The following is a 26,095-nucleotide window of genomic DNA, read 5'->3' as shown; positions in this document are numbered from 1 at the left end:
CATAGGAGCAGTGCCACGAAGGCTAAATATCACCCACTGAAGTGGTGCTTATTACTCTGTGTGGGCTGGAAAAATGGTAGTATCATTTAGGCCACTTGTATGTGTAAGTTTCTAAAACTTGGTTCTGCGGTCTCTACTTTTTAAGCTGCTTGTGAAGAGACACTTTTGTTCAGCACTGGCTTGCTTGTCGCGCCCTTAGCTTCTACATTGTGCCATCTTTGACCTAAAGACCACAATGAAGCGCGGTGCTGTTGGAGCAAGCAGTCAGCTGCCAGCCTGCCCCCGTCATATCGACTTCACATTTGTCATATCTGTCAACGTCACCACATAAAGCTGAGAAATATGCATTAAGTCTCATGTCTCGTTTTGTTGTGCTCACGTGCAGGAGCTTCAGTTTGAGCGGCTAACCAGGGAGCTGGAGGTGGAGAGGCAGATTGTGGCCAATCAGCTGGAAAGATGCAGACTCGGGGCTGAGTCGCCAGGCGCTGGTAGCAGCAGGTAATGAGAAGATATACACACACACACACACACTCACACACGAAAAGCTACAATCCAACACATGGCTTTCTCCTCCCTCACAGCAGTGTCCATATTTCCTACAGTATGGGACCGTATGGTATTATTATTGCATCACGATGAGCAGCTGAGAGTGCTTGGATACGATTGGACAGTTTGTCTGAACTTTATCTTCTTTCCTTTCTGAAACGAGCAGAAATCCTCTGGTGCAGTTTGCAATTTAGATGTGTCCTGGTGAATTCACTCAAGTTGCTTTTAAGTTGAGCTCGATGTGGACATTTGGCTCAGATATACTGCAACACAGACATTTATCAGTGACGACCTGCCTTTGTGTTGGAGGACGTGCATGACATCGAGGTGTTGTTCAGTAAAGCACAGTAAATCCAGGCAATTTTCTCCCGGGACTCATTCGCACTTAATTAGATAAGACAGTGTGCTACCTGCTCGTCACACTCAGTGGTCGTACACTCTGTCCTGCATACTGAGGCGCAAACATGCCAGGTTTGTTTGTAAAGCTCAGCGTCACCTGCAGTGTTCCAATGGGCTTCACAGGCCAAATAGGAGTCTTATGGTCTTTTGTAATAAAATAGTTTTGTGGGTTGCCTCTGACATACGGAGAAAATGTTTATTTGCGCTGCTGCCTGTAGACAGCCGGCATGAGAAGGTTTTAAAGATTATTTTTAACTGTAATTCGTGCATCTCAAGCGCGCAGCCTGTTGTTGCTCTTAGCAAGCAAGCAGTATCTTGTATATTGACATTTGTTTACAGACATGACATAGACCATTTGCTTTGCCAGCACAAGGAGTTTGAGCAACATTTGGTCATTGATGTCACATTCCTGGAACAGATAAGCTCCAATTTCAATCAATCCACCTGTCAAGTGGTCACACAACGGCTCAGATTTTGGAATCTGATTGTATATTGGGCTTAGAGCACTTCAGAAACACTTGAGACCTACATCTCAATGCGTTTGGTAGTGGATCTGAACATGTTCTGTGCAGACATGGTGTAACGCTAACAGAAGTTGTAGCTAGGCCTCATGGTTCTCCCCAAATCCCCAATCTCTAATACCCAAAATGTCCTACATGTACCTGGGTAAAATGTTTTTGGTTTTTTTCACATATCACTCGTATTTAAGGAAAACAAAGTACTATTTGCATATTACTTACAAAGGGTCAATTGATAAGCGTTCTGATTGGAGTTTGAGTTGAGTTTCATTCTCCTGAAGTTGATCTGTAATACAACTGAGATATATCTGGATACAGAACACTTGATTATGGTTGGGGTTGTAATGGCTCTTTGTGGTATTATCTGTCTTTATGATAATACCCTTCTGCCCTCAGACTCTTCTTGCACTCCAGCCCATATACCTGTAAAAAGCACCCACCTATTACCACGTCAAACCACTCGGGGGTAGAAGCTCATTTTCCCTTTCTCCTTTTTTGAAATAGAGCACGTGGACAGTGGTGCTGTCGAAAAGGTGTGGACAATAACTCGGGCACATGCTTGGCTATATGTTTTTGTGTCTCAGCAAAGAGGGACTGTTTTACGCCTCAGTTTTAGTGTATCGGTTCACATTTGAGGACTGTTTTTTTGTGGTGCCACATTAAAATGACTTCAAATTGAGAGTGGAGGAGACTGCAGTCTCTCTTTACTCAGTGGGATCATTACCTGTAATGTGAAAAGCCTTTTTTATAAATCCTTCACAATACAAATCAGCACACAGATCCTTTTGCAGCTTTCAAACGGCTGACAGGGTGGACTTTATCGGGTCTGTGTGACCATTTAGGAGAATACTTTTATAATTTTTGCATTTCGATGCGAGTGGAAGCATTTATAAAAAACCTGTGTTTTTCCGTGTCTAGGTTTGACAAGTCTATGCGCATGTTGTTTTAAATAAAGTCACTGCATCAGATAATCACATTTGTCAGGAGCATGTAAATGCTGGCACTTTACCCTGCAGGGTGGCGCGACCACCTCCAAGCATCCTACAAAAAGAAAACATAGAACACCATTTGCATGCCTTTTTTAAAGCCAGAGAGGAACAAATGAAATGGTTGTCAAGGGACATTTGCGTTTGAATGGAGATCGGCTTTTGACACAGAAGTCACACTGACTGGCACAACAGCACTGCAGGACAACAGCAGAGGTGACGACGCTCTTAAAGGGTTCTGATGAGAGTCATTACATTCCCTGACACCTCTAGTGCTGGCCACTCCCTTCGTTTCTACAAGGATAAAGGGGGTGCTCATCATACGTGACCACTGGCAAAGCTCGTAAAAGCTTCGACCTCCCACCCGGCCACTGGTTCACTAGCCCAAGTGGTTTATGGGATATAAAGTGTGCTGACATGGTTAGGCCTGTTGTGTATCAGCAGTGACGGTTTTACTGTCACTAACGGTGCCTTCGTCCAGCCTGCTGGTCAATATGCAGCCCGCAGGCTCCTCATCATCATCCTCATCATCATCATCATCGTGATAGCCATTCTTTGACTCCATCTGACATGGTTCAGTGGAGCACAACTTTCCCAACTTCCCCTTCTTAATTGCCTGTGTGCTCATTGAAATTCTGAGAGGTGAGCGTCTCAAAGCTCATCTCGTGTCACCTTAGATGAAGAAAAAAAGGTGAACGCTTCACACAAATGAACAGCAAAGAAAAGATATCCAAAAACAAAAAGGGGAATTAGGCCGCTCTGAGGTCCCCTGCTTGGACTCGGTCTGTATGTTATAGCCAGCATGAAAAAATGTCTCAGAGAAGGCAAAAAGCTTCAGAAAGCATTTTGATAGGTTCGAAATGATTAGGTGGCTGTTGAGATGTCTATAGTTATTATATTGTCCTTGTGTGCTGTTAACCTTCCTTTCTACTGAGCCCCGAACTGTAATCATTTCAGTCCAATTCATTTTTACTTTGAGAGATAAAATAAGTGCTTTTTCAGTTGCACTTCAGTTTTTGAAGCTTTTTTTTTTTTTTTTTTTTTTTTTTTTTTTCATTTTGCCTTCAGATGTAGTTATAGTTTTATAATTATTAGAGGGGAAGATTAACATTTATGAACTGCTGGTGAGACCTTGTTCAAGCAGAGGCTAACAAGATGTTTTGCATTAACTGAATACATCAGTGCTCTATTCATAGTAATGCTATGACAAAAGGCTCTCATTCAACAGGGGAAGTCATTTCCTCCCTGCTTCCACCTTGTCTCCTGAACACAACAGCGCCGTCTTACCAGGGTCTGCAAAAGATTCGTTGGTTAAAAAAAAAAGGAAGGAAAACATAAACTTGCAAGGTTGGACTTATTTTCATGTGAGAACAGTACCACAAGCATTGGACACATTTATTTTGTCCACAAGGCGGTGTTTAGTGTCAAGATGCACAAATTCAAATTTAGTGGTAACACACGGATGCTGAAAGTTGTTATAGGGACTTTGGAGGGTTTGTGTCTTTTTGTACCGGTTGTTTGGGCTCCTGTTGCGCTGCTCGAAGCTCATTTTGAAGCATGATCCGGGTCCGGGATCGTTCATCATCAGTCAATTCACAGAGTCACTAGATTCTTGCTGTTTTTGCTGCTCAGTATTATGTATGTTACCTCTGAATAATAAACTAAAACGGTAAGGTTTCTCTGACTGGACCATTATTCTTCTGCCTTTTTCTCTTGGGACTGGCTAACTCTGAGATGCTCTCTGCTCTGGAATAAATACTGGCACCCATGTCAGGATGTTAGCAAACTGAGCCTCGAGACATAGAGACATAGATGGATAGATAGATAGATGGATAGATAGATAGATGGATAGATAGATAGATGGATAGATAGATAGATAGATAGATAGATAGATAGATAGATAGATAGATAGATAGATAGATAGATAGATAGATGGATAGATAGATGCACCTTTACAGATCACAGATGATGTGAGCAAATGTGAGCCTTTTTTTTCTCAAAGACAGTAACCACCATCTCTGATACTGTTGTGTACAGCCTAATAAAAAATAAAAAAAAAATAGATGAGGCACTATGATTTCTCTGAAACTGACTCCAACTGTAATTTTACTGATTTATTCAACCTTTTTTTTTTTTCCCCCATTGTTTTCCCCACACAGCTCATCAGAGAAGTCCCTACCATGGAGAACCGCAGGTATGTCAGCTCAGATTGCAAAATGACTCAACAGCTATTTCTTCCCATCAAACCGTCTTGTTTTTCCTTTCCATCCGTATCTGGTCTATCCTTCAATTGCTTTCTGAATACACACGCTGCGGTATCTAAACACGGCTTTAACCCCGTTGTAGCGGTTGGAGTACGCTCACAAAGTTTTCTTTAACATCTGATCCTGTTGGAAACTGATCACTTCTGCAAGGCCCTCCGGTCAGAGGTCAGTAACCTCTGTGAGAGACTGATACACATCTGCTTGTAGTGCCTCTCTCCCACGAGGTCCACTATCAATGATGATAAAGTAGACAGCCGACGGTGTGTTAAGTATCGCTCTGGAGGAAAACTTAAACAGCTAATTAGAACTGCTCAGCTCAGCGCTTCAGTTCACACTTGTTTGTGTTCGTGCGTGTGTGCTCCTGTGTGTATTCTTCACATTTTCTGTGTAATCTTCACTAATGCTAGCCGTTTCGACCGAGGAATTGAAAGCCCCAGGATTGTTCTTGTTTTAATAGTTATTTAAGTTCTTTCAAATGGCATCGGTGACACGTAGCGGAAGGATTTTTCTCCGACCCCCTCAGTGTCTGTGTGTTTTGCCCCCATCCTTATCAGATATTTAGGAGAAAAACAGATAATGAATTACATTTATGAATGTCTTTCATGGCTTATTAATTGCATAGTAGGAAAGTGTAATTTTTTGCAATAGTCATTCATCTTTTATTGTCGATTCTGTCAGAAGAGCCCGTGGGGGGAGTTATAGTTGTGCATATGCTGAGAGAATATTAATATTACTGGCTTTTCTCATTTGCTCCCCGCTCCCCATATCCTTCCTGAATGCATTTCATTAGTCTAAGAACAGAGTTGGGGGCTAAATCAAAATCATAGTTTTGCTTTGTATTGATTTCTCAACCCACTGAATTAATTTACTGTGAATTGACAAGAAAATGTATTGGGGAGGCACGAGTTGCTCAGGCCACTATCAGTGGGGTTAACGGAGCAAGGCCAAGCAGTAGAAAGAAATGTTCATCTCTAATAGAAATGAAAATACATTTGAAAAGTGAATGTTTTCTTTTGCATATTTAGCATGTTAGGTGTGAAAACTCTCACTGTGAAGTTGTACCAATTGGAATATGATAGCCAAAACCCCCAGTCATTCATACGTGCTTGTGTCTCTCCTCTCCTTTGACCGTCTGGCCTTCTCATTGGCTATAAGAAGAAACCTGAATTTGGCTTAAAGCGAGGCGGGCAAACGGGTGAGGGAGGAAGCAAAACTATAAAGAGACTTAAACCTTATATGCTTGTTCTACTAAGGACCGTGTTTTCAATTAACAGCGCCGTCAAAAGTGACGCTGCTGGTGAAAAGAAAGAAAGCTTGGTACTGGCTGAACCTACGGAAGCCGCTATATCCAGGTCACGTAGGGGTCGGCTTCCTGCCAGCAGGTGATGCCAAATGTGTATCCCAACGGTGTGACTCAAGATCCTCTTTGATAAGGTTCGAGTCAATCCCATCTGTAAATAGGCAAGCGCCCTTCGATGTCCGGAGGTGGAAGTCCCGAGATGTCAAGTTGTCAAACACGCCATGCCTGTGTGTCAACAGCTTCATTCACAGATACAGCTTTGGCAACAATGTCAGCTTCTTGGTGCCATTCAGCTCTCATTCGCTCCCAGCTTAACGGGCAGGATTTTACAGAAGCAGGCTGCCAATGTTTGCCTCCTCTGCCTTTTGTTCTCGCGGTTGCAGAGGAACCCATTGACTGTGGTCACGCTTAACTAGATTGTGACTATGGTGGAAACATTGTGCACAGGGACATTAGACGGCTAATTCCAGTTTCTGCTTGCCACACCAGTTGCTTTCATGCATAAAAATAAATAAATAGGGAGGGTGGATGCAGGGGAATATTAGAGCAGTGTGACTATTTGTGGCATCGCTGCACGCACGTTTGAAGAGAGATTCCCCAAATGAGTAAGGCTGTAGAATTTAATGACTAACTGTACATAATAGCGAAATGAATGTTGCAGAAATTACTGTTTACATTGTTTCATCTTATTTGCAAAACATGTTTTTCAAGCCTAAAGGGATTGTTTCTGCCTGAAAGCTCTTTGTCTCTCTTTGAGTCTCCGGTCTTCTCTGTCCTCTCCAGATGCCTCCGCCTCAGGGGACATCAAGTCTCGGGTGACTGACAGCTCCCAGTCGCCCAGCTACCGAATCAGGACCGAGTCAGAGCAGGTGTCTCTGTACTCCCCGGAGCAGTCCTCCCTTCATGAAAGTGAGGGTCTTACATTGACTTCTGTCCATCTTCTGCAGTCCTCTTCTGTCTCAGCTCACACATTTGTGCTGACCTGTGTTCTGCTTTCTCCTTGCTCAACGATGCCGCCAATGATGTAGTTGCAAAAAAGATAATGAAGAAGCTTCCCCTGAAGTCTCTGACATGTAGTAAACAAAACACAAGCCATTTTCACACTTTTTTTGTTGCAGTTATCGTGCACGCTTTGCATCGTCTCCTCTGCGTTCCAATCGCATGCTCCTTCTTTGTATCGCCAGCACAGAATCTTTTGCTGGAAGAAAATCTCCGCAGAGAGAGTCTGGAGCAAATTGCCTGCACATTGTTCAGAAAAGATCTGGTGTTCATGTGTGAAAATGCCTCATGACTCTGTTAAAGGGGCGAGGGTAACAGCTGATCCCTCATTGAAGGTTATGGAAGCTGGATGATTGTACACTGAATCCCAGGGTGGTGGAACTGTTATCCCCCTGTTGTGTCGTTTGTCATTAGAACGGCTCTCTAGGTAAAGGTCACGGCTGTTATGAAGCCTCTAATGTTATGTCTGTCTCCTGTGCCTCTAACCCTTCCTTTTCCTCCTTCTCAACGTTTCACTCTCGTCTCTCTGTTGCTGTCGCTCTCTCTCAGGGTCTGGAGGGAATTCGTGCGGCTCGGCTCAAATGAACTCTTACGCTGACAGTGGCTATCAGGATGCCAGCAGTGGCTACCTCAGCAACCAGAACCAGAGCAAGGCTGAGCTGAGGATGCAGCACTCCTTCCCTGGTGCTGGCACCAGCACCTTGCTGAGGAATGCCAGGGCTGAGGGCCAGGCATCAGCCCAGGTACTGACAGCGAGCGCATTTCTAATCCGCCACTGTTTTTTATTACGTTATCGCTCATCCTGTCGTTGTTAAACGTTCACAGGTTTTATTTAAATGTAATTGCTTCAGATTTGCTTTCAAGTGGGGGTTCTGTGACTGTAGCCGCGTAAAGGCTTAAAATCACAGAAGTCCCATAGGAAACAGCAGCGCAACATAATCATGCTTCAAACAGCTTTGTACACAGATACTGCTGAGAAACCAAACAGTACAGTCACACGACAGAGAGGGGGGGGGGGGGGGAGAAGAGCCTGTGGTGAATGGGTTATGTAAAGATGTGTAATTTAGTGTCATTGTTATTGAAAATGTCAGAGTTCACTGCATGTTAATATTTGTGTTGCTCCTGTAAACAGAAACACATGCAAAGACTAAAGAAATAAATGCGCTGTGCCTTTTTTTTTTTTTTCTCTTTCTCTCCTGACGTGCAGGTTCAAGCAGTCACAGCAGCAGTGCCTGGACGTGCTATGCGAAGGGTTAGCTCAGTGCCTTCTCGCTCTCACTCGCCAGCCTACGCCAGCAGTCTGTCCCCATCCCGCGGCTCCTTTCGTACCTCAGTTGGCAGTGCCTATGGCTCCCCCATCGTTACCGAACCCAAACCTCTCTCCAGCATCTACTCGACAACCTTGCCCTCTGCCCAGCGCACCAGTAGCACCGGTGGCGGTGGCTCGCCCTACTCCACCCAGAAAAACTCCCCAGCTGGACTGCGACGCATGGGCTCCGCAAACTCCCGATCTGGCAGCGCAAGCCGCACCACATCGCCCTATCAGACCTCTGCAGCGTCGCCGTCGGGCCGCATGGGCTCGCCTCTGACGATGGTGGACAACGCCAACCCTCCTCTGACTAAGCAGCCTACTCACTCATCGTCTCCCATTAGGGCTAGTATGAAGGCGGTGCCGCAGCACTACAGCTCCACTCTGCCTCGCTCAGTGCTCCACAACACCGACCCCTATGGACCTCAGAGTTACGACATTTACGAGAGGATGACCCGACCTGACAGCCTCACAGGTGCTCCACTGAATACACACATGTCTGTTTAGAGTGCACCGGCGATTCTCTGCCAAATCAGTGAGGATCGCAGGGTTATAAATATAGCTTTTGTTCCACAGTGCACAGAATCCTTGACGGATGACTTGCAGAATTCTTACTTGCCATTCAACGCATCACACACACAACGACCCAGACAGCCACACAGTTTATAGAATTGCATATAGCTCGCTTTTGCTTTTGAAAGACTTTCTCTTACACACCGTAACGTCTCACATGAAGGTTCTGAAACTAACAGAAACAACTCGCAGACGAAAAGAAAAAGAAATGCGATTGATCGGTTTCGCTTGCGTGCAAAAGAAGCTCCCCGTGTCCACAGCCCGGTCACAAATAATCAACCAGCCTTATTTTTTTTCCAGCCTAGGTTTGAAGTCACGGTCTAACACAGCCTGCACGATGCGGTGCGATGCCATCTTTTTATGTTGTGGTAGATTACAGACTGGTGAGGTAGTTGTAGTTGATTTACTGACAAGTTGTTTACATGTCAGATAGCTGACACATTTGGAGGTGTCCCTTGGTAGGGATGTTATAAAGAAACTTTGAAGTTACATAGTCTCGTTTCATTATATTTGCTATGTGCATTTTTGTACGTGTGTGTAATTTATTCCAAAGAACACGAGATCAGCAAGATATCGGCCAAGAACCTACTTGCCTACTCTTGTTTGTACGTGTCATTCTTGTTAAACATCGAAAGAAAAATGAACTTAGGTGGGTCAAACCAAATTCATATCTTGTCCCAATCTGGAGCAAAACCCACAGCAATAGGAAGAGGCCTGCCTGTGCTCATTCATTCTCTACTCGCACCTTTTAAGGTATTTCCTGTACAGCTATACATTTAGCCACATTTTAATGCTTTCGTTACGCACCTGCAACCTGTGCAGTGCCTCTTTGGGGAAGGAGTTACCGAGGTTTATTTCTGTACCAACAATCCAATGATGGCCCCTGATGCGTGCCTCGTGCCTCATACTGTTTGCAGACATTACAACTTACTGATGTTTTCTAAACATCTTTGCTTATGTTTCCTAAAGGCCTTAGACGCCACAACTTACCAGTGTTCCCTGAATGCCTCGCATGCAGGCAACTGGTTGCTGTTAAAGCCAAACAGACCAATTTTATTTAGCCAAAATATGAGAACTGCTCATCCAAACAACTTCAAACTCAGCATTTGTAGACTGAAGTTCCGCAGTTATACATGTTCCAAATTTGAAGTAGGTTAGACAAATAGCTGTCGAGTAAAGCAAAAAACCTTCATACATAGACATATAAAGGTTCCAGCAGTGGTGAGAGGGTGACCCCAGCTTAGGGTTACATGCTTTGAGTACAGAATACAGGCAGACACCAAAATTGACCAAAGTCACCTGAACAAATAGAACACTGTACTTTGGCTGCTACAAAAACCAAACAGACAAACTCACACTGTTTTGAAAAGATGACAGCTACACGGGACACATCAAGTCAGCCAGAGGAGCAGAACTAATGCAAGCCAAGACCTTCTCTCAATGAATGCTTTGTATTGCTTTATATTGAGTGTTCATGGTGATAGCTATCCTTTTTAGATCTTGTTTTTGCCATACGTGCGTTTCACTGCAGTAGCTTCTGCGCAGGTTGAGAATGCACTCTGGTTGGGAGATGCATTTCACCAATTTCCCCCGAAGGCTTCATATTTAGGCAGACTGTTTGATGAGGGCTCTCATACACCGAACCTGCTGTGTCTCCTCACGTTGGCACCAACAGAGAAAAAAAATATCGCTCTTATGTCCTCTCGGTGGATTCGTCTTTTCACTGTTTTATTCACAACTTTGTTGTATAGATAAGCCAGGAGTCTATGAATGATTCACTAAGGTAAAAACGTAAACAAAGCTATGTTTGTTTAAAGTCAGGTGATCATTGGCCCAGTTTTTATGATCCACCGTGGTTCCAGGTCAGTTGTAGGCAGGTTTCTATGTGTTCAGATGCAAAAACCCGTGTTTTAAATTGAAAATAAAACACGGTATGCCGACTGTTTTATTTAAGCTTAATAAAATGAGTGTTAAAATCACTGAGCAGATATTTCTGTATTTATTAGTGGCTTTTATCACTAAAAGTGTTTCAGGTGGAGAAAGAAATGAAAGTTTTGTTTAAAACGGATGAAAGCAGGGTTTCACTATAAAAATCCCTTTTTTTTTTTAAATTTTGTTTTCCTTCAAAGGGTAAATGGAGCTCTTACTCATCAGGTCTCTGTACTAACATAACAAGGTTAATTGGCTTTTTTCTTGTCGACTTTTCGCTGCCTGGGATTTCCTCAGATGCCCTCATTGATGCTGACATTCAAGGTGAATTTTTTTTTATTTGATTGTTACGTAGCATCCCTCCCTCCCTCCATTGTCCGTTGTCTTTTGTGTTCATATGTCGGTGCTGCATGCATGGGTGTCTTTTGTTTGTTATCAGTCTACGAATCATCCAGAACGGCCACCATTTTTTTTTTTTCCCCCCGTTGTATTTAGATGATTGTGATGTTGGGCTTTAGGATGACGTGCTGCACCTTGGTTTTATTGTTAATCATGCACAACTTGGCGGGGTGGAATGAGCACCGAGTATCAACAGGTGAATTCAGATTAATCATATGTAACCTTTATGGTTTGATTGCCTTCAAAACAACAATTTAATTCAGAAGGAAACTGGTTTAGTTTGGTTGACAGGGCGTCAAGTTTAGAAACATGTGCCGTATCTGTAAATACCTCACCTCGATATATCGGCCAAATAGTTAGTTTCTGAAGCATAAAGGTCGATTTCAGACATTTATAAAAAAAAATTAAAAAAACATTGTGCAGTTATTGCTGTGGCCAATCATAGCTGTTGCATCACAGCTGAGCAACAAAACCCAAACTGGATAGTTCTGTCATGTAGAGGGCGTGCAAAGTTGCCTTTTATGGTGAGAAGCTTGTGTTGCATTCTTCTTTGCATGATCACACTTACCGAAAAGGCACTGAGTTTTATATATTGAAGACAGTTGAAGAGTATTTTTGCACGGTGGTGTGGTGGTTAGCAGCGTCGCCTCACAGCAAGAATGTTCGTGGTTCGAAACCCGGCTTGTGTGGTGTCTGCATGTTCTCCCCGTGTGTGCGTGGGTTCTCTCTGGGCATTTTGCCTCCCTCTCGCCGTGCAAAACCATGCATGTTAGGTTAAATGGTGATTCTAAATTGACCTGAGTGAGTGTGCCAAAGGCCTTTTCAGCCTTTGCCTCTGGCCAGAATGAGACACCAGCCTAGTTCTGTTTTTTTTTCCCCTCCTCCTCTGCCTCATGTTGTTCTCTCCTTCATCTTCAGCTTGTCTCACTCCAGCCCCCTTCCCCCCTGCTCATGATCTCCCTTTTTCTTACGAACACACCGTCTGCATTTTGCCATTATCACAGTAATTTGTCAGCAGTGTCTGATGAGCCATATTAGCGGGTAGTGGAATGATCACATGATAATGCTCAATTGCAGGCATTTTCGAAAGCACCACCATGCAGCCTTAACTAATGTGTCCACAGGAAGTGTTTTTTTCTTGCCTCATCACACATTTTGTGATTCCCTCAGTTTAGTTTTTTTTCCTACAGACTTCTGTCCTTGGTCTTGTGTTTTGTTTCCACCCTTCAGCGCCGTTTCTCCTCCCCCAATCCGTCTTCCCGCTCACCTGCTTTCTGAACATGTGCTGTCACTGGCAGGATGTCGTAGCTTCCCCTCGCTGCTAAAAAATGGAAAAATGAAGACAAATTGTCTTGTCCACTTCAGAGCAGAGCAGGACAAAGAGAAAGGGGAAATGGCATGTCTGCCTGTGTGGTTTCTCGTTCCATTAGCCAAGCTACCATGGGAGTTTTGACTATGCTTCAATCTATTTTCCCAGCTAATATTCCCATTTTTATGTACAGTGACTTTCTGGTAATCCTCTCACTTTTGTGTTGAGTGTATTTCGCTCTGAGAGGTTTTATTCGTTTTATTTTTTTTTTCAATATTGCTTTTGTTGAGGAATGCATCCAGCTGCATCTGTTTCTCCAGAGCAAGCACGCGCCAAGCCACCGCCGCCCTTCATCCAGCCTCTGCCAAGTGTAATCTGTTGAAGCCACGGTGAGAGGACTGAGGGGGAGAATTAAATGACTATAACACAGAAGGAATGTGGGCCATTCATCCTCAACAGACAGCAGTATGTTATTTCTCCCTGACAATTTGCAGATGCTTTAAGAAGGGACTGCAGGCATTATATCAGGAGAACAGAGCGAAGACGGCCGACAGATTAGTCTCCTCATAGGCTGGTAGAACTGAACTAGTTTCAGGAATGGGGTTGCTGGGAGGAATAGATGGACACGAAGGCTCGCCTACTCTCTCTGTCGTTCACATGTGTGTCAAAAAGCCCAGTTACTGTATGTGGCCAGGATTTACGCAGGAAAAGAAGTCTCTGGTGGTCCTAGACAGCCTCATTAACCCCCTTTTCATTTCCATCTTCCACACCGCTCCACCCCCGCCCCTTTTCTACATTCTCTACTGACTTCTTCACTGACGCTCCTGCCTTTCCTCATGCCTCTCGACTATCTCTTCTCTCTCCGTATCATCTCGTATGTTGGTGTAGATTCTCGGTCCAAATCATCACCCATTTCAACCATTAGAACAAGAGAGACTGAACTGATTTCATGCCAAGTTGCAGCTGTTTGCTTTAGTGTGCAGTACCGCATAATGGAAGGCTTCCTCGGTTATTGAGTGTGCCGCTGCGGCCGACAGCAAAAAAGGATTCCATCCATCCATCCATCCATTATCTTCCGCTGGTCCGGGGATCGGGTCGCGGGGGCAGCAGCTTGAGCAAAGAGACCCAGACGTCCCTGTCCCCGGCCACTTCCTCCAGCTCTTCTGGGGGGACCCCGAGGCGTTCCCAGGCCAGCCGAGAGACATAGTCTCTCCAACGTGTCCTGGGTCTTCCCCGGGGCCTCCTCCCAGTGGGACGGGCCCGGAACACCTCACCAGGGAGGCGTCCAGGAGGCATTCTCACCAGATGCCCGAGCCACCTCATCTGACTCCTCTCGAAAAAAGGATTCTGTCTCTTAACATTTTTACTTACTTTTACTGACTTCTGTCCATAACAATGTTCAATGTTGTCTTTGTAAGTTTATTAGGCATGAAATAGAACCCACTTCCATGTCTTGATATTGTGAATCTGCAGCTTGCACAAAGGTTCGTTTAGTTATTATGACACACTGTTTCATGAATGACTAACGCAAAAAGGAAAAGACTAAGAAGAACAAACATTATGTGATTTATCCAACAAATAAATCCTAAACTGATGAGAATGTCTGCAGGAACGGGATGGGACTGATATCCAGTGCTTCTATGAAACAAATCTGAGAGGCCCATCATTATGAGATCACGCACAGACTGTATATAAAAGATGGACATACCAACCATGTCGTGGTGAGACGTGAAGCCAACAAAGAAGTGCTTTAGAGCGCAATTTCATTACCCTTCACAATAAAATATGTGGCGCCCGTAGATTCTGATTCACGCAATGTCTTGCTTATTAGGTCGTAAATTTTGGTGTCATTTTCTTTCAATTCCCTCTACCTCTGAAGTAAACCTAATTAAACAGTAAACTTCAAAGGTGCATATTTTTGTCCAATCAGGCTTCAGGTTTATAACTTCCAGCTCGACTTCCTTATCCAAATACGGCCACTTCAGGTCTCCAACTGAACAAGATGGAGACAGCCAAAGTAAAAAGTGGAAGTTTCAAAGCATTAGCAGACAATGAGTGACATCCTCGTGGTTATTTCCAGTTCTTAGATGCAGTTTATTGCGGTTTTGGAGGTTGCCCGATATTGCCGGAGAGCAAACCGAACTAGGTGAGCCTCAGTCTGCATCACACTGACGTACGGCTTCTTCTGTGCGTGGCACAGGTGCGCTGTGTTCCTGAGCCCATTTAGTTATTTCCATGACAGAATTGTGCCTGTTTTTAATGCGGGGCCCCCTGAGGGCCCGGTGTTTCTTTTACCTTTTGTTCAAACAGACATTAGCAGGGTTGGGGCTCTTTATTTTGCAATTAACTTTCATAAATATGTATAATAAGAACAACTGTATATATGTTTCTAAAGGCGCCTCCAGGGTCAGCCTCAGTCTGCTCCGCTCTCTTCATCTAAAATTCTGAACTACCTTTGGCCCCAGAGTTTCTTTAGCCACAGACGAGGCAAATGTGCTTCTTTATTCATTTCCTCAGTTTTAAGCTGTGACAGGACTCCCTCATTTAGCTGGTTCTGCATGGCAGAGTCGGTGTTAAGCAGCAGTCTGCGCCCGAGCTCATACAGTTGGAGAGGACCCAAGTGACGTCCGCGGGCTCTCAGAATGTGCAATGAGCAGTAAGTTGCCAACTGCGCGGCGTTCCTTCGGGGTTCACAGTTTCATGAGCTTCACTGATGTGAGGTTTAACGCAAACAAACACAGGCTCACTTAAAATGTATGAGTTTATTTGGGCAAGAATGAAGAGTAAAGGGGGGAGAGAAAGACAAACTTTCTGAAGCCGCCTTCTCTTCTACGTTTCATTTACACCCACGTGCTTTTAATCGTTCTGCCGCTCGGAGCGAGAGTCTCAAACCTTAAAACATTCATGCCACCTTAATAATTTAACAGCAAAAACATGACGGTTATTGTGCCTCTTCAAAGAAAAGATTTGTTTTGTCACCACAGCGTATTCAGCTTTAAGCTTGACTTAATCAGCCGGGCTCGGTGATTCATTATTTGGGCAGAAACTTAAGCCCATTACCATCTCCCGTCTGCTTTAATGTGGCCACTTTTTTTTAATCAGCTTTTTCATGAGGTCTTTTTTTTTTTTTTTTTTTGCCTTGGCACTATTCTTGACTTATTACAGACATTTATCACGTTCCTCTTATCTGAAACCCCTTACGCATTGCATTCCTTGTCTCTACTAGCTTAGATTAATCCCAATTCCCCCTTTTTTTTCTTTTTCTTTACAGAGTTGGAACAGGAGAATGGCATACTTTGTTCTGTAGATGGAATTTAAATTTTAAATCTTTGATTTGACAGTTAAATCCTATAACATTATCGTCACAAGCATAATTTCTTTTGTGGACACTAGTTACCTTTTTAGGAATATTCACTGAGAAAATACTTCCCTCAACAAACAGTCATGTTTACCCTTTATAGATTTATATCTAGATATATATAACAACCATCTCACATAGACTCAAATAAATCTTCAAGGTGCTTCAGTTTCCTAGCAATAGTTTGCTCTTATTGTTGTTTTATGGCAAACATCTGAATTCAGGTTTCTTTCTTTCTTTCTTTTTGCTACTTGACTGTTGCGTCTATTCTTACACTAAGATGAAAATGGATTTCAGTCCTTTGTGTGTGACACAGCAGCAATTACCAAATCTATACATCTTCTCTTTAAGAAATAGTCCAGATGTATTGCATTGAGATTTTGAGGCTTTCGGATTTTGTTGGCTTGAAACAATAATGCTCCAATGCGAGAGGACTCAGAGCAGCAGACGAAGTTGCTGCCTCATTATATGGTTGTTGTTTTACATCTGGACCCGAAGCTGAGGGAGACAGGACTTGTTGCTTCATGACGCCCCCGCGCCCTGTCAAAGTGACCTGTCTGGGAAAGTTTCTTAATTGGTAAACTTGCATTTTCTCGCCCTCGTCGGTTTAGCCGGTTGCTTATTACCAAAGCCGATTGTTGTACCCAACTTCCGCCGAGGTCAATGCTCTCATTTGCTTACATTCTTCTTTGTCCAGCGCTTTTGCTGCTTCTCATCAGTTGCCTCGTTTCTGCCTTTCAGAGCGGCATTTAAGCATTTAGATTTGGAGCACTTACGATGGAGGCACACGAGAGAAAGGCACCAAGAGAAAGCGAAGAAAACCTTTGCAGTTCTCTATCATGTCCTGAATTTGCATAACAAGTAAATAAAAAGATTATAGATATCAGAAAGCTTTAAGCTAACTTTTTCCGTACAATAGCAGACTCAGTTAACGGCATTGCCAGTCACTGGGATTAAAGATTTCACAAGTCTTAATATAACTTATTAATAATAGCCGAGGTAATAAGCTCAGTAACACTGTGGAGGGCACTCGATTCTGTTTTTGTTGTCACTAGAACATCTGATGCAGCCTGTTTACATCAAACCCTGAACCGCGTATCATTCTTCTACGTCTACAGGAATACGGAGTTCGTATGCCAGTCAGCACAGCCAGCTCGGTCAGGACGTGAGGTCTGCCATGTCCCCAGACCGCCACATCGCACCAATCTATGAGGATCGAACGTTCCAGGGTCCGTTGTACCGCAGCCCCAGCCACACCCAGCAGGGCACCCTCTACAGGAGCAGCTCAGGTTGGTCCCACGTTATATTTTGTTTTGGTCCAAGACCCCTGGAAAGGGCAGCGATGAGTAACATTTAAAGCACATTTAGTATCAGTCTGCAAACTGCTGAACAGGAAGGACGGCAAGCCTACAAACACTTGATTTAAGTGGTCCCAGTAAGTGATTAGCATATCAGGGCATTTCTGATATACTGTACAATATAAAGATTTAACCCAAAATGCACAATGCTGTCAAAACTGTATGTTTTTAGAGATTCACGCCATTTTTGCTGCTGGATCATTGGCCAAACCAGTGTTTAATCCCGGCAAACTTGCAATTGGTCTCCATACATATGATGGATGTGGTATCAGGTGGCGCAGTCTTTGCTCCTGACTCATGAGGAAACAATATGATCCGACAGAGAACTAATGATCTATAAACAATATAGGAATATCAAAAATGGATGCAATACTAATGTAATATTATTACCCATTGATATGGGATTTAAACTGTAAATAAATGAAGTTTCTACTCTTGAGTATCTCCTGTATCTAGTTGTGTTTGTAACTATGTGGCTAAAGCGACTGAAGTTGAACACTAGAGAGGGGTTTGAGAGATTCCCCAGAGGAGATATCATATCGGTCATTTTGAAGCATTTTGAGTGTGTTATATTTGAAAATAATTTCTTTCTGCTCTGTCACACACAAGCAAACAGTCACTCGTTCTCCTCTGTTTATTCATTTTCTCTCTCTTTGTTGTGTTTTTTTTCTAACCTTTTTCGTTGTTGGCTTTGCAGTCCCCACACAAGCGCAGACTTTTCACACATCGTTCTGTTCAAACACAGCTTTTGCACAAAGTGTAGTTTCATCTTGCGGCTGCAGATGCCCTTTATGACTTGGTATATCTCAAAGTATTTGCCTTTTAATAGTCCTGTCCTTGACTCTGAAGTATTGTCTTCTTGGGGGAACACCATCTCTCTGCCCTTTAGCTCAGTATATGTTATGTCTTCCTTTTTCTGCTTTCCAATGTAGATTTTTTTTTTCTTTTCTTTTTTCTCTCTCTGCCACTCTCTGTTCCTCCGCCTCACGTTGCCTTCCTCCCTCCGCTGTCAGGCAGAAAAGGATGAGACATGAGTTAATGGAAAGGTTCTGATATGTAACTCTACCACAAAGGAGTCCATTACCCATGTGTCACAGTGAGCTCTGGAAAAAGGACAAAGAACCAGGGGACAGCTTGGTTGCCCACATCCCCAGCCAACTCTCTCCTTATGTTGGCTTTCTCAGCATTTCTCTGCCTAAAATACCGTTTCCACTGTCACAGACGCACTCCATTTGGGCTTCTCCCTGGCACCCTGCTAATAAGTTCAAAAAGTTCACAAATAAATGCTATTGATGATGCGTAGAACACCCCCCCCCCAAAAAAAAAAAATCACTATAATGTGTTTCTGCCAGGGATATTGAGAAAGGGCGAGTTAGGTGGAGTTGGAGGGGCGTTCAATATGGATATTCTTTGCAGGAGCTACCTCTTTAGAAGAATCTAATTTGATTCCAGTTTTTCTTTGTCGTGTTATGAAATTATATTTCAACGGGCCATTTTCACCCCATCGGCTTCCCATGCATCCTCGGCTGTTTCTTAAAGCATGCCCTGCACTCCTTTGTGCACGCGGGGGTAAGATTTCGTTAAATGAAAAATATCGATCCTTCGCCGAAGCGGTGGCGAATGGAATCCAAACAGTTCCGCTAAAATTGCAAAGCTGCGCTGTGTTGTTTATAATTTGTCTCCCTGTGTCTCTGTAAGGTTATGTTTTGAAAGATAGCCACACTGCAGGCTTGGAGTGCCGTCCAACACAGAAGTGCACTGATGCGAGAAATTGTGTTTTTGGAGGCAACGCCACGAGTAGACGTTTCTGGGTTCCTGGTAGGAGGGAGCTTTTGAGCACGCTCGTGCCCAGTTCTGTTGGATGGCTGACACAGAGCTGACCAGCGCAGCAGTAACGCGGGCAGAAATCACGTGGCCTCTGCGAGAAGGAGGGCTAAATCTTAGCAGCTTGTTTATGCGGTTCTGTGTTTGTGACCCATTGTGCTTGAATAAAAATAGGTCATAGCGTCACACGGAGGAAATGAAAAGAAGAAAGATGACTGAAGCAATGTGCTCCCAGGCTTACTGCCCTTCTCTTCATGGTTTTGATGCCTCGACTTTGATTTTCTCTCTCCTGAACGTTTTTTGGAGCCGCTCGCGGTTTACTAATTCTATATTTGCTTTGTTTGGCAAAGTTAGCATGAGGATGCAGGATTGCAAAGGATCAAGAAGGCATTGAAGGGAGGAATTTGCGGACCATCAAACAGGTTGAGCCGTCTTGTCGTCTCTGAACACCAGCAGGACCCCTCTGGCTGAACACAATCTTGTAAAAGCAAAACAACGAGCAAAGAAGTCTTTGAAGGAGAAGGGCTCTGCCTTTTGCAGCCATGGGAGCTGTGTTTTAACTTCATCATTAATTGGTTCCAGATTTGAGGATTTGCCGACTCTGTCCAAACAGCAGCATGTTTGTATTTCCAGCTTTATGTAAACTTGTACAGTAAGGGTGTGTAAAGCGTTCATCTGGAAAAAGCTCTGAAAACTGCTAATCTTTCGCTTAACGTTGTGTGGCCATCCTGCGTGAGGCTTTTGCATGTTTGACCTCTCCACGTTTTTTTTGGGTCTCAGGTGTGGGAAGTCTGCAGAGGTCGTCCAGCCAGCGCAGTGCCATGACTTACCAAAGAAACAACTATGCTCTCAACACAGCAGCCACCTATGCTGATCCGTATCGCTCGGCGCAGTACCGGCCCTCCGACCCGACCTACGCCCGCCAGGCTCTTGTTATGGATGACGGTGCCGCCCGCTCCCCTTCCATAGACAGCATCCAGAAGGACCCCAGGTAAGCGCGCTTCACATTTCAGTGTTAAACTGTGTTTGTGCGCCACTAAATTTACCCTGTGGTTTGTAACCAGCGTGGTCCAGCTCAACCCAGTCACCCAGAGGGATGACTTGTGCTTACAAGGCATCCCTGTTCTGCTCGTTCAATGCCGGTGTCCTCTTACTATTCAAACAGGAACCCCCCCCCCCCCTCTCTCTCTCTCTCTCTCTCTCTCTCTCTCTTGGGTAGCCACACACAGCTTCAGCCATTTAAGCAAGCTCAACTGTGCCTGGCCACTTAACAATAGATTCTCACATGCACCAAAGTGCTGCGTCTGCTCTTGTCGTACAGACGTGCGGACGTGTAGAGGGTGGATTGACACTTGCAGTAAACCCCTGAGGCTGCACATTCGGAGCTTTGTTTACACATGTGCAGGCCACCGTCGTGTAACTACCTAAAGGGAGGGCACCACAGGGGATTGCTGAGAGTCAAATCTATCAAATGAAGTGCACCAGAGTAGGATTTTCAAAGGAGTAATGTCTAACAGAAGTTGTGTTCTTGAGCATACTTTCAGCTCAGACTCAGAAAAGTACAAATTTAGGTGGCGCATCCTGGGACTTACTACATATAAATCACTCCGAGCGAGGCAAAAGGCTTGATGGATGTTTAAAGTTGGACACCAGTAATCTCACCGGATTTGTGTGTGAATGCTACTTAGTCTCAATTTATATGAGTGACTTGGTAGGAGATATACAACAGAGTACAAGTAAAAGGAAAACCGCCTCAGTAGTATGTTTATTCTCCTCTCCCCTCTTTGCGCACTGCATACCTAAAAGAAATAATACGAGTGTGACCAAAGTAAACTGTTCTGTGCAGTCGAACCGGATGTGAGCGTAATTTCCTGGGTTTTAAGTTTCCCCTCAGATGCTGCTCCCTTTCTGTGTCTGTTGTCATGCTGATACCTTTTCACCCCGCCTGTACTTCCAGAGAATTTGCGTGGCGTGACCCAGAGCTGACAGAGGTAATCCACATGCTGCAGCACCACTTCCCCTCTGTGCAGGCCAACGCAGCTGCCTACCTCCAGCACCTGTGCTTTGGTGATAATCGAGTCAAGAGTGAGGTGGGTGCCATACCGCTGATCCCATTTAGTGTCTTTTTGAACTTTGACGTCCGACAGTCATAACACGCTGTCTATGGTTTCTGTGCACTCATCAGGGCTAGTTTTTTATGTTTTGAATGGATTTCTCCGCCGTTTTGTTTTATTTCGCACATGCATCTCTGAAACATCTGCCCAACAAATTTACGATTATTATAGAATAAGCTGTTGATATTTATTGTAGATAGTTTTGGTTCAGCTTTGACTTGCCCTTTTAGCTGTAATTGTGCACGCTCACAGTTTTCTCTGTGCGGGTAATAAATCTTAGCAACAAAGTGGCGGGCAATCATCTAACTAATCCCACTATCACTTCTCCAGCTACTTTTCTGGGCAGGTTTATTTAGACCCATTGAACCGGTGACCATCACTAAAAAAATAAAACTGGAGTCATGTCAGGAAACGTCTGTCAGTAGTTGACTTTGTCTCAGACTGGGGTGTGTCAACTATTTCTTGCCGTCACATGTCATTTTGATGCATCGCCTTAACAATTTAAACATTTGCGCACATGAAATCTGCAGCTGCTTTGTAAGAACATGCAAAAAGTCGCATTCTCACTACCTGTGCGTCTCAAAAACCGATGAAAAACACACACCCACAAAAACTGAATCATCTCACAGGCATCTCTAGTTTTGGACATTTCTTCCCGTAGACATAAAGGTCAGCCTAATCCTTTTTGACATTATGCATTTTGATAGAAAAGCATAGGGAGAATTAATAAGATGTCCAATATAAAGTTCTCTGAGGTGCCAAATGTCAGTAGATCATGCTGAATGATTCATATTTTGCAATGAAAAATGTGAGGCTTGTTTTGATGGAGGAATTTTTTTGTTTTTCTTCCGAATACTCACTCTGTGCTCAGAAGAAATCGTATATTAATTTTTCTTTTCACCTGCCACCTCCTGTGGTTAAGGATATATTAGCATTACTTTTCCAGATCATTTGTGTTTGGTATGAATAGATTTCTTGTGCGTACATTTTCTTTTCACATGAATAAATGCACGACTTTGCTCTCCAAAACATATGAGTGGGGAAAAAAAAAAGCTGTTTTGTCTTCAGAATCATTTTCAAGTTGATGTCCGCGTGTTGATCTCATTCGCCCCTTTTACAGGTGTGTCGACTGGGAGGGATTAAACACCTGGTGGACCTGCTAGATCACAAAGTCATTGAGGTCCAGAAGAACTCTTGTGGAGCTCTGAGGAACCTCGTTTATGGCAAAGTGATGGATGACAACAAGATTGCTGTTAGGAATGCTGGAGGTATCCCGGCCCTGCTCCGCCTGCTGAGGAAGACTGTAGATGCAGAAGTGCGGGAGCTTGTGACAGGTTTGGAGAATACGTTTGCACTTCCAGTCTTTTAACTCTGCCATTACATTCCTCCATTTTAGTGTTTTTAACATAGATGGGTAGACGTGCAGTCCTCCGAAACACTTACAGCACGTAGCCTTTTGAGATGACGCCATGCGTTGATCAAATGCAGATTGGCTGAAAGTTAGCTACACAGCCACAGCCACAGAGCAGATTTTTGTCTACTTTTACTTCTATGTTTCAGAAGCAGGGTAAAGCTAAAGGACCAACAACAGCACCGACACAACCAAAAGCAGCCCACAGCCCAGATTGTCCACATATTTCTGAAACTGCGCCCAAATGGCTGTAAAAGGCTATAACATGTAGGCATGCATTTACAAAGCCCAAATGGAAAGAGACCACAAAAGTGTGCCCAAAGCATTAAAGCGACCGACACTTACCACATTTTCTTACCCCACACCATCATTTTCTGAAGCGTGTCAAGCAAGTTACTCTGCTCTTCTAACCAAACTCTTTGAATTCATCAAGCTGTAAGTAGGCAGACCATTGGACATGGACTCTGATAGCTATCACATTTGTTTATTTAGACATCCAGTATATCCAGTTCCTCACATTGAAGATGTTGAAACTTGACTCTTTTTTTTTTTTTTTTTTTTTTTTTTTTTTTGATTGCGTTGAGTAGTGAAGAGTTTTGACTGCTCGGTTTTACTCAGTTGTCAGTATTTTCTAATTGTGCTTTAATATTATAATCGATTTATAGGCTCATCATTTAGCACTTCTGACATCCTGCACAGCTACGTCATATCCGTAGGATATCCACTGTGGAGAAACGGCAGGACCTTATGGAAACAGTAATGTCCTTTATGCCCTGGATGTTGACACGGACTCTGATTGTATTGCACTGGTTGCATTGTTTGGTGTTGCATGACAAGGTTAACCATAAAATATTGTAGTTAGACATGAGGTGTGAATTGAGGCACTTTGCAGAAACAGCTATACGCGCTCCTCTTCGTCCTAAGACAGTGATTGTAGTTGTTACCGAGTCTTAAAGGCTTTTCCTCAAGTTGCTGTTGCTATTTCAAATGACATGCAGCTAAATTTACACAGGGTTCATATCCATTTCCTGTCTGCTAACAATTATCCGCATGTCTCCACCTTTCTGCACGGGGCTGTGTGTAACTCGGTTGTATTAGCGTGTTGTTGAAGGCCTGGAAATGGGACATAAATCCATGTTGTTTTGGATCAGGGTGGAGCGCTACTGATTTAAGCAAGCCAAGAGGTTTGGCTCCCAGGTGGCTGAGTCAGCTGTTTGTGTTGGATTCCAGCCTCCTCTCAAACATGGTCTCAGTTTACAGTCATGTAGTTGCCTAAGGGAGAACAATATAAAACCAGAATATAAGCATAGTAATTTTGTATTGTCTGGTGAGAGACTGTTTTCATCTGCCTCTGTTAGTCAACTTCATATTTGCTTTGCTCAAGCCGTACCAAAGGAGAAAAGAATCATTATCTTTAAAAGGGCACGAGAGCATCATTTGCCTCCGCTCACGCTTGAGTTTATATTTGCGCACGGAGTAGTCTGAAAGACCTCTGAAATCTTTTTTTTATTTTTTTTTATTTTTTTTTTATTTTCATGCCATATCGCGAACTTTGTTTGAGTTTTCCTCTTTCATCCGCTCATCAGAGAGTCTGCTGTGGCTAATTGGTCGAGCAGAACCCAGATCATGGAGCAGTTTGAAAAGGTCAGCAGTGCTGAATCACCTTTGGTTAATTACGGCTCATGAGAACAATCCACATAAAGAGCTTTCAGGTGGATGACAAGGGCAGCCCACACCACAGCTCAAAGTGAAGCAGGCAGAAATCAGTCACTCAGCCACAGCTCCTTTCTCCTAACTTTTGTGCAGCGTTTAAAATTTGAATTATAGGTCCCCTAAAGCGGTGTGCTCAAACATACTCAAGAAGCTGAACAGTTGTCAGAACTAATGGCTGTATACTGATTCTCTGGCATCTTCTGGACTCCCCTGGGAGGTCCAGGTGTCAATTTTAGGACTAGTTGCAAGAACAGGCCACCCTTGCATCATGTCAGGGGTCATGTTGGTAGTCACAATGCAGTGCTCATGTCCTCGCCATCTTTGTCTTCCAGCAGCTGCAGTGATTATTGCTCTGGCCTCAAACAAGCCCTCAGATCAAAGGGCTAAGCTCACTGCTCTGTCTTTAGCTGACACACTCGTGCTTCAAAGGTAAAGTGGTTTTTTTTCACCCTGTGGTAGATGTTTCATAGCTTCTCTTGTCTTGATTTATTTGGCAAATTCACGGTTTGATCCAATCCGCCTATCAGAAATTTACACAGAGATGAACAGAACGGCGTCCACACTCTAGTCGGTTTCCAAACAATGAAATGCTCGGTTTGAGGTTTGAGCCAAAGAAGAAATTTGAAATGCATTGGATCCACTATAGTTCCAGCTATAGCTATGAGCTCTAATGCTTTGACTTCAGCTCTATGTGGGAAAATGAGAAACGCCCACTAACCTCAAAAATACACACCAAGCTGACTCTGAGGTTTATTCAGTGCAGCATTGACAGTTTTCTAGCTCAACTCCCTGAGACTGAAAGGTTAATAAAAATGGGCCCTTTTGAGATTATCAGCATTTTTTCAGACCTAAAGGGTTACTCTTCTTGCCTCATCTGGCAAAGTTGATGACATACTGATGTAGTTTGCTGAGACAAAGACTGACTCAAGGGAGCACGCATTTTTCCAATCAGTCAAAAGCCACTTTCATACTGAGTCTAGAAGAAACTGTATCCAATACGTGTTTAGCCAAACTAAGCGCAAAGTCTGGAGGTTAAGCTGTTGCATAGCCTCTTAAAAAAGTGAAAAAAAAAATCACCAAGTCATGGTCACACTGCAAGATTTTCAGTGTAGCTGGATTGTTGTTTTGTTTGTAGACGGCCAAGATGTTTTTTAAACGGAGTTAACCCCCGACTCGTCTGATTGATTTTAACCAAGCAGCTCCAGCTCTCCAGGCACACAAATCTCTCTCATCATTAACATTACGCATAAGTGTCTCCTTGGGATTCAATCTGTTGTGCTCATCTGGCTGTTGAAGAGAACCGACAGTTTCTCTCCTTATCTCCCTTGAGTCTGTTATGACATTGCACGCTGAAGATAGTTTCCTGAGTCCAAGTAGACCATACTTTCCTCACCATGTTCTGCTTCATGTTTGCTGTATCTTTATTAGCATTTTTTTTTCTCATGTCCTCTCAACCTGTGTCCAGTGCTCTCATTGGCTGTTGCTCCTTGCTGACAACTCACTCACAACTCCTCGCCCACTGACTTTCAAAGTATCTAGAAAGCTGATTAAACCACCTTTTTGCCTCGGAACAGAGCCAATTATCTATGGCTTCCAATATTGTTTTGTGGTGTGAAAATAGGACTTAAAGCCTTGGAACTGTGAACTGACATGAGGCTGATTACACTTTGGTTCCCCGCTGAAACGTACAGATTGCTATTGTAGTTTCGGCACACCAGTTTCCAGCAGACAGGCAAGTACAGCAGGAGGTATGTTGCCCATAAGTACAGTTATTTAGCCAGCAGAA

General features: G+C 43.7%; 1 protein-coding gene across 5 annotated transcripts in view; it reads left to right on the top strand.

Annotated features, from left to right (window-relative positions):
* The window catches only part of LOC142396723 (plakophilin-4-like), a 68,903-nt gene that overhangs the window by 29,294 nt on the left and 13,514 nt on the right, over positions 1-26,095 (top strand). For 4 of the 5 annotated variants that reach the window (XM_075479751.1, XM_075479753.1, XM_075479750.1 and 1 more), the window contains 10 exons: positions 386-498; positions 4,609-4,643; positions 6,797-6,922; positions 7,562-7,755; positions 8,220-8,796; positions 11,121-11,147; positions 17,008-17,178; positions 19,852-20,062; positions 21,029-21,161; positions 22,306-22,519. In XM_075479751.1, coding sequence (XP_075335866.1) covers positions 386-498; positions 4,609-4,643; positions 6,797-6,922; positions 7,562-7,755; positions 8,220-8,796; positions 11,121-11,147; positions 17,008-17,178; positions 19,852-20,062; positions 21,029-21,161; positions 22,306-22,519 — 1,801 coding nt within the window. The remainder of the gene's footprint in view (positions 1-385; positions 499-4,608; positions 4,644-6,796; positions 6,923-7,561; positions 7,756-8,219; positions 8,797-11,120; positions 11,148-17,007; positions 17,179-19,851; positions 20,063-21,028; positions 21,162-22,305; positions 22,520-26,095) is intronic. The other variant, XM_075479752.1, reaches the window with a different exon arrangement.

This window comes from Odontesthes bonariensis, chromosome 12 (genome assembly GCF_027942865.1).
Source record: "Odontesthes bonariensis isolate fOdoBon6 chromosome 12, fOdoBon6.hap1, whole genome shotgun sequence".
NCBI lineage: Eukaryota > Metazoa > Chordata > Actinopteri > Atheriniformes > Atherinopsidae > Odontesthes > Odontesthes bonariensis.
This window is presented reverse-complemented; position numbering and strand designations above follow the sequence as displayed.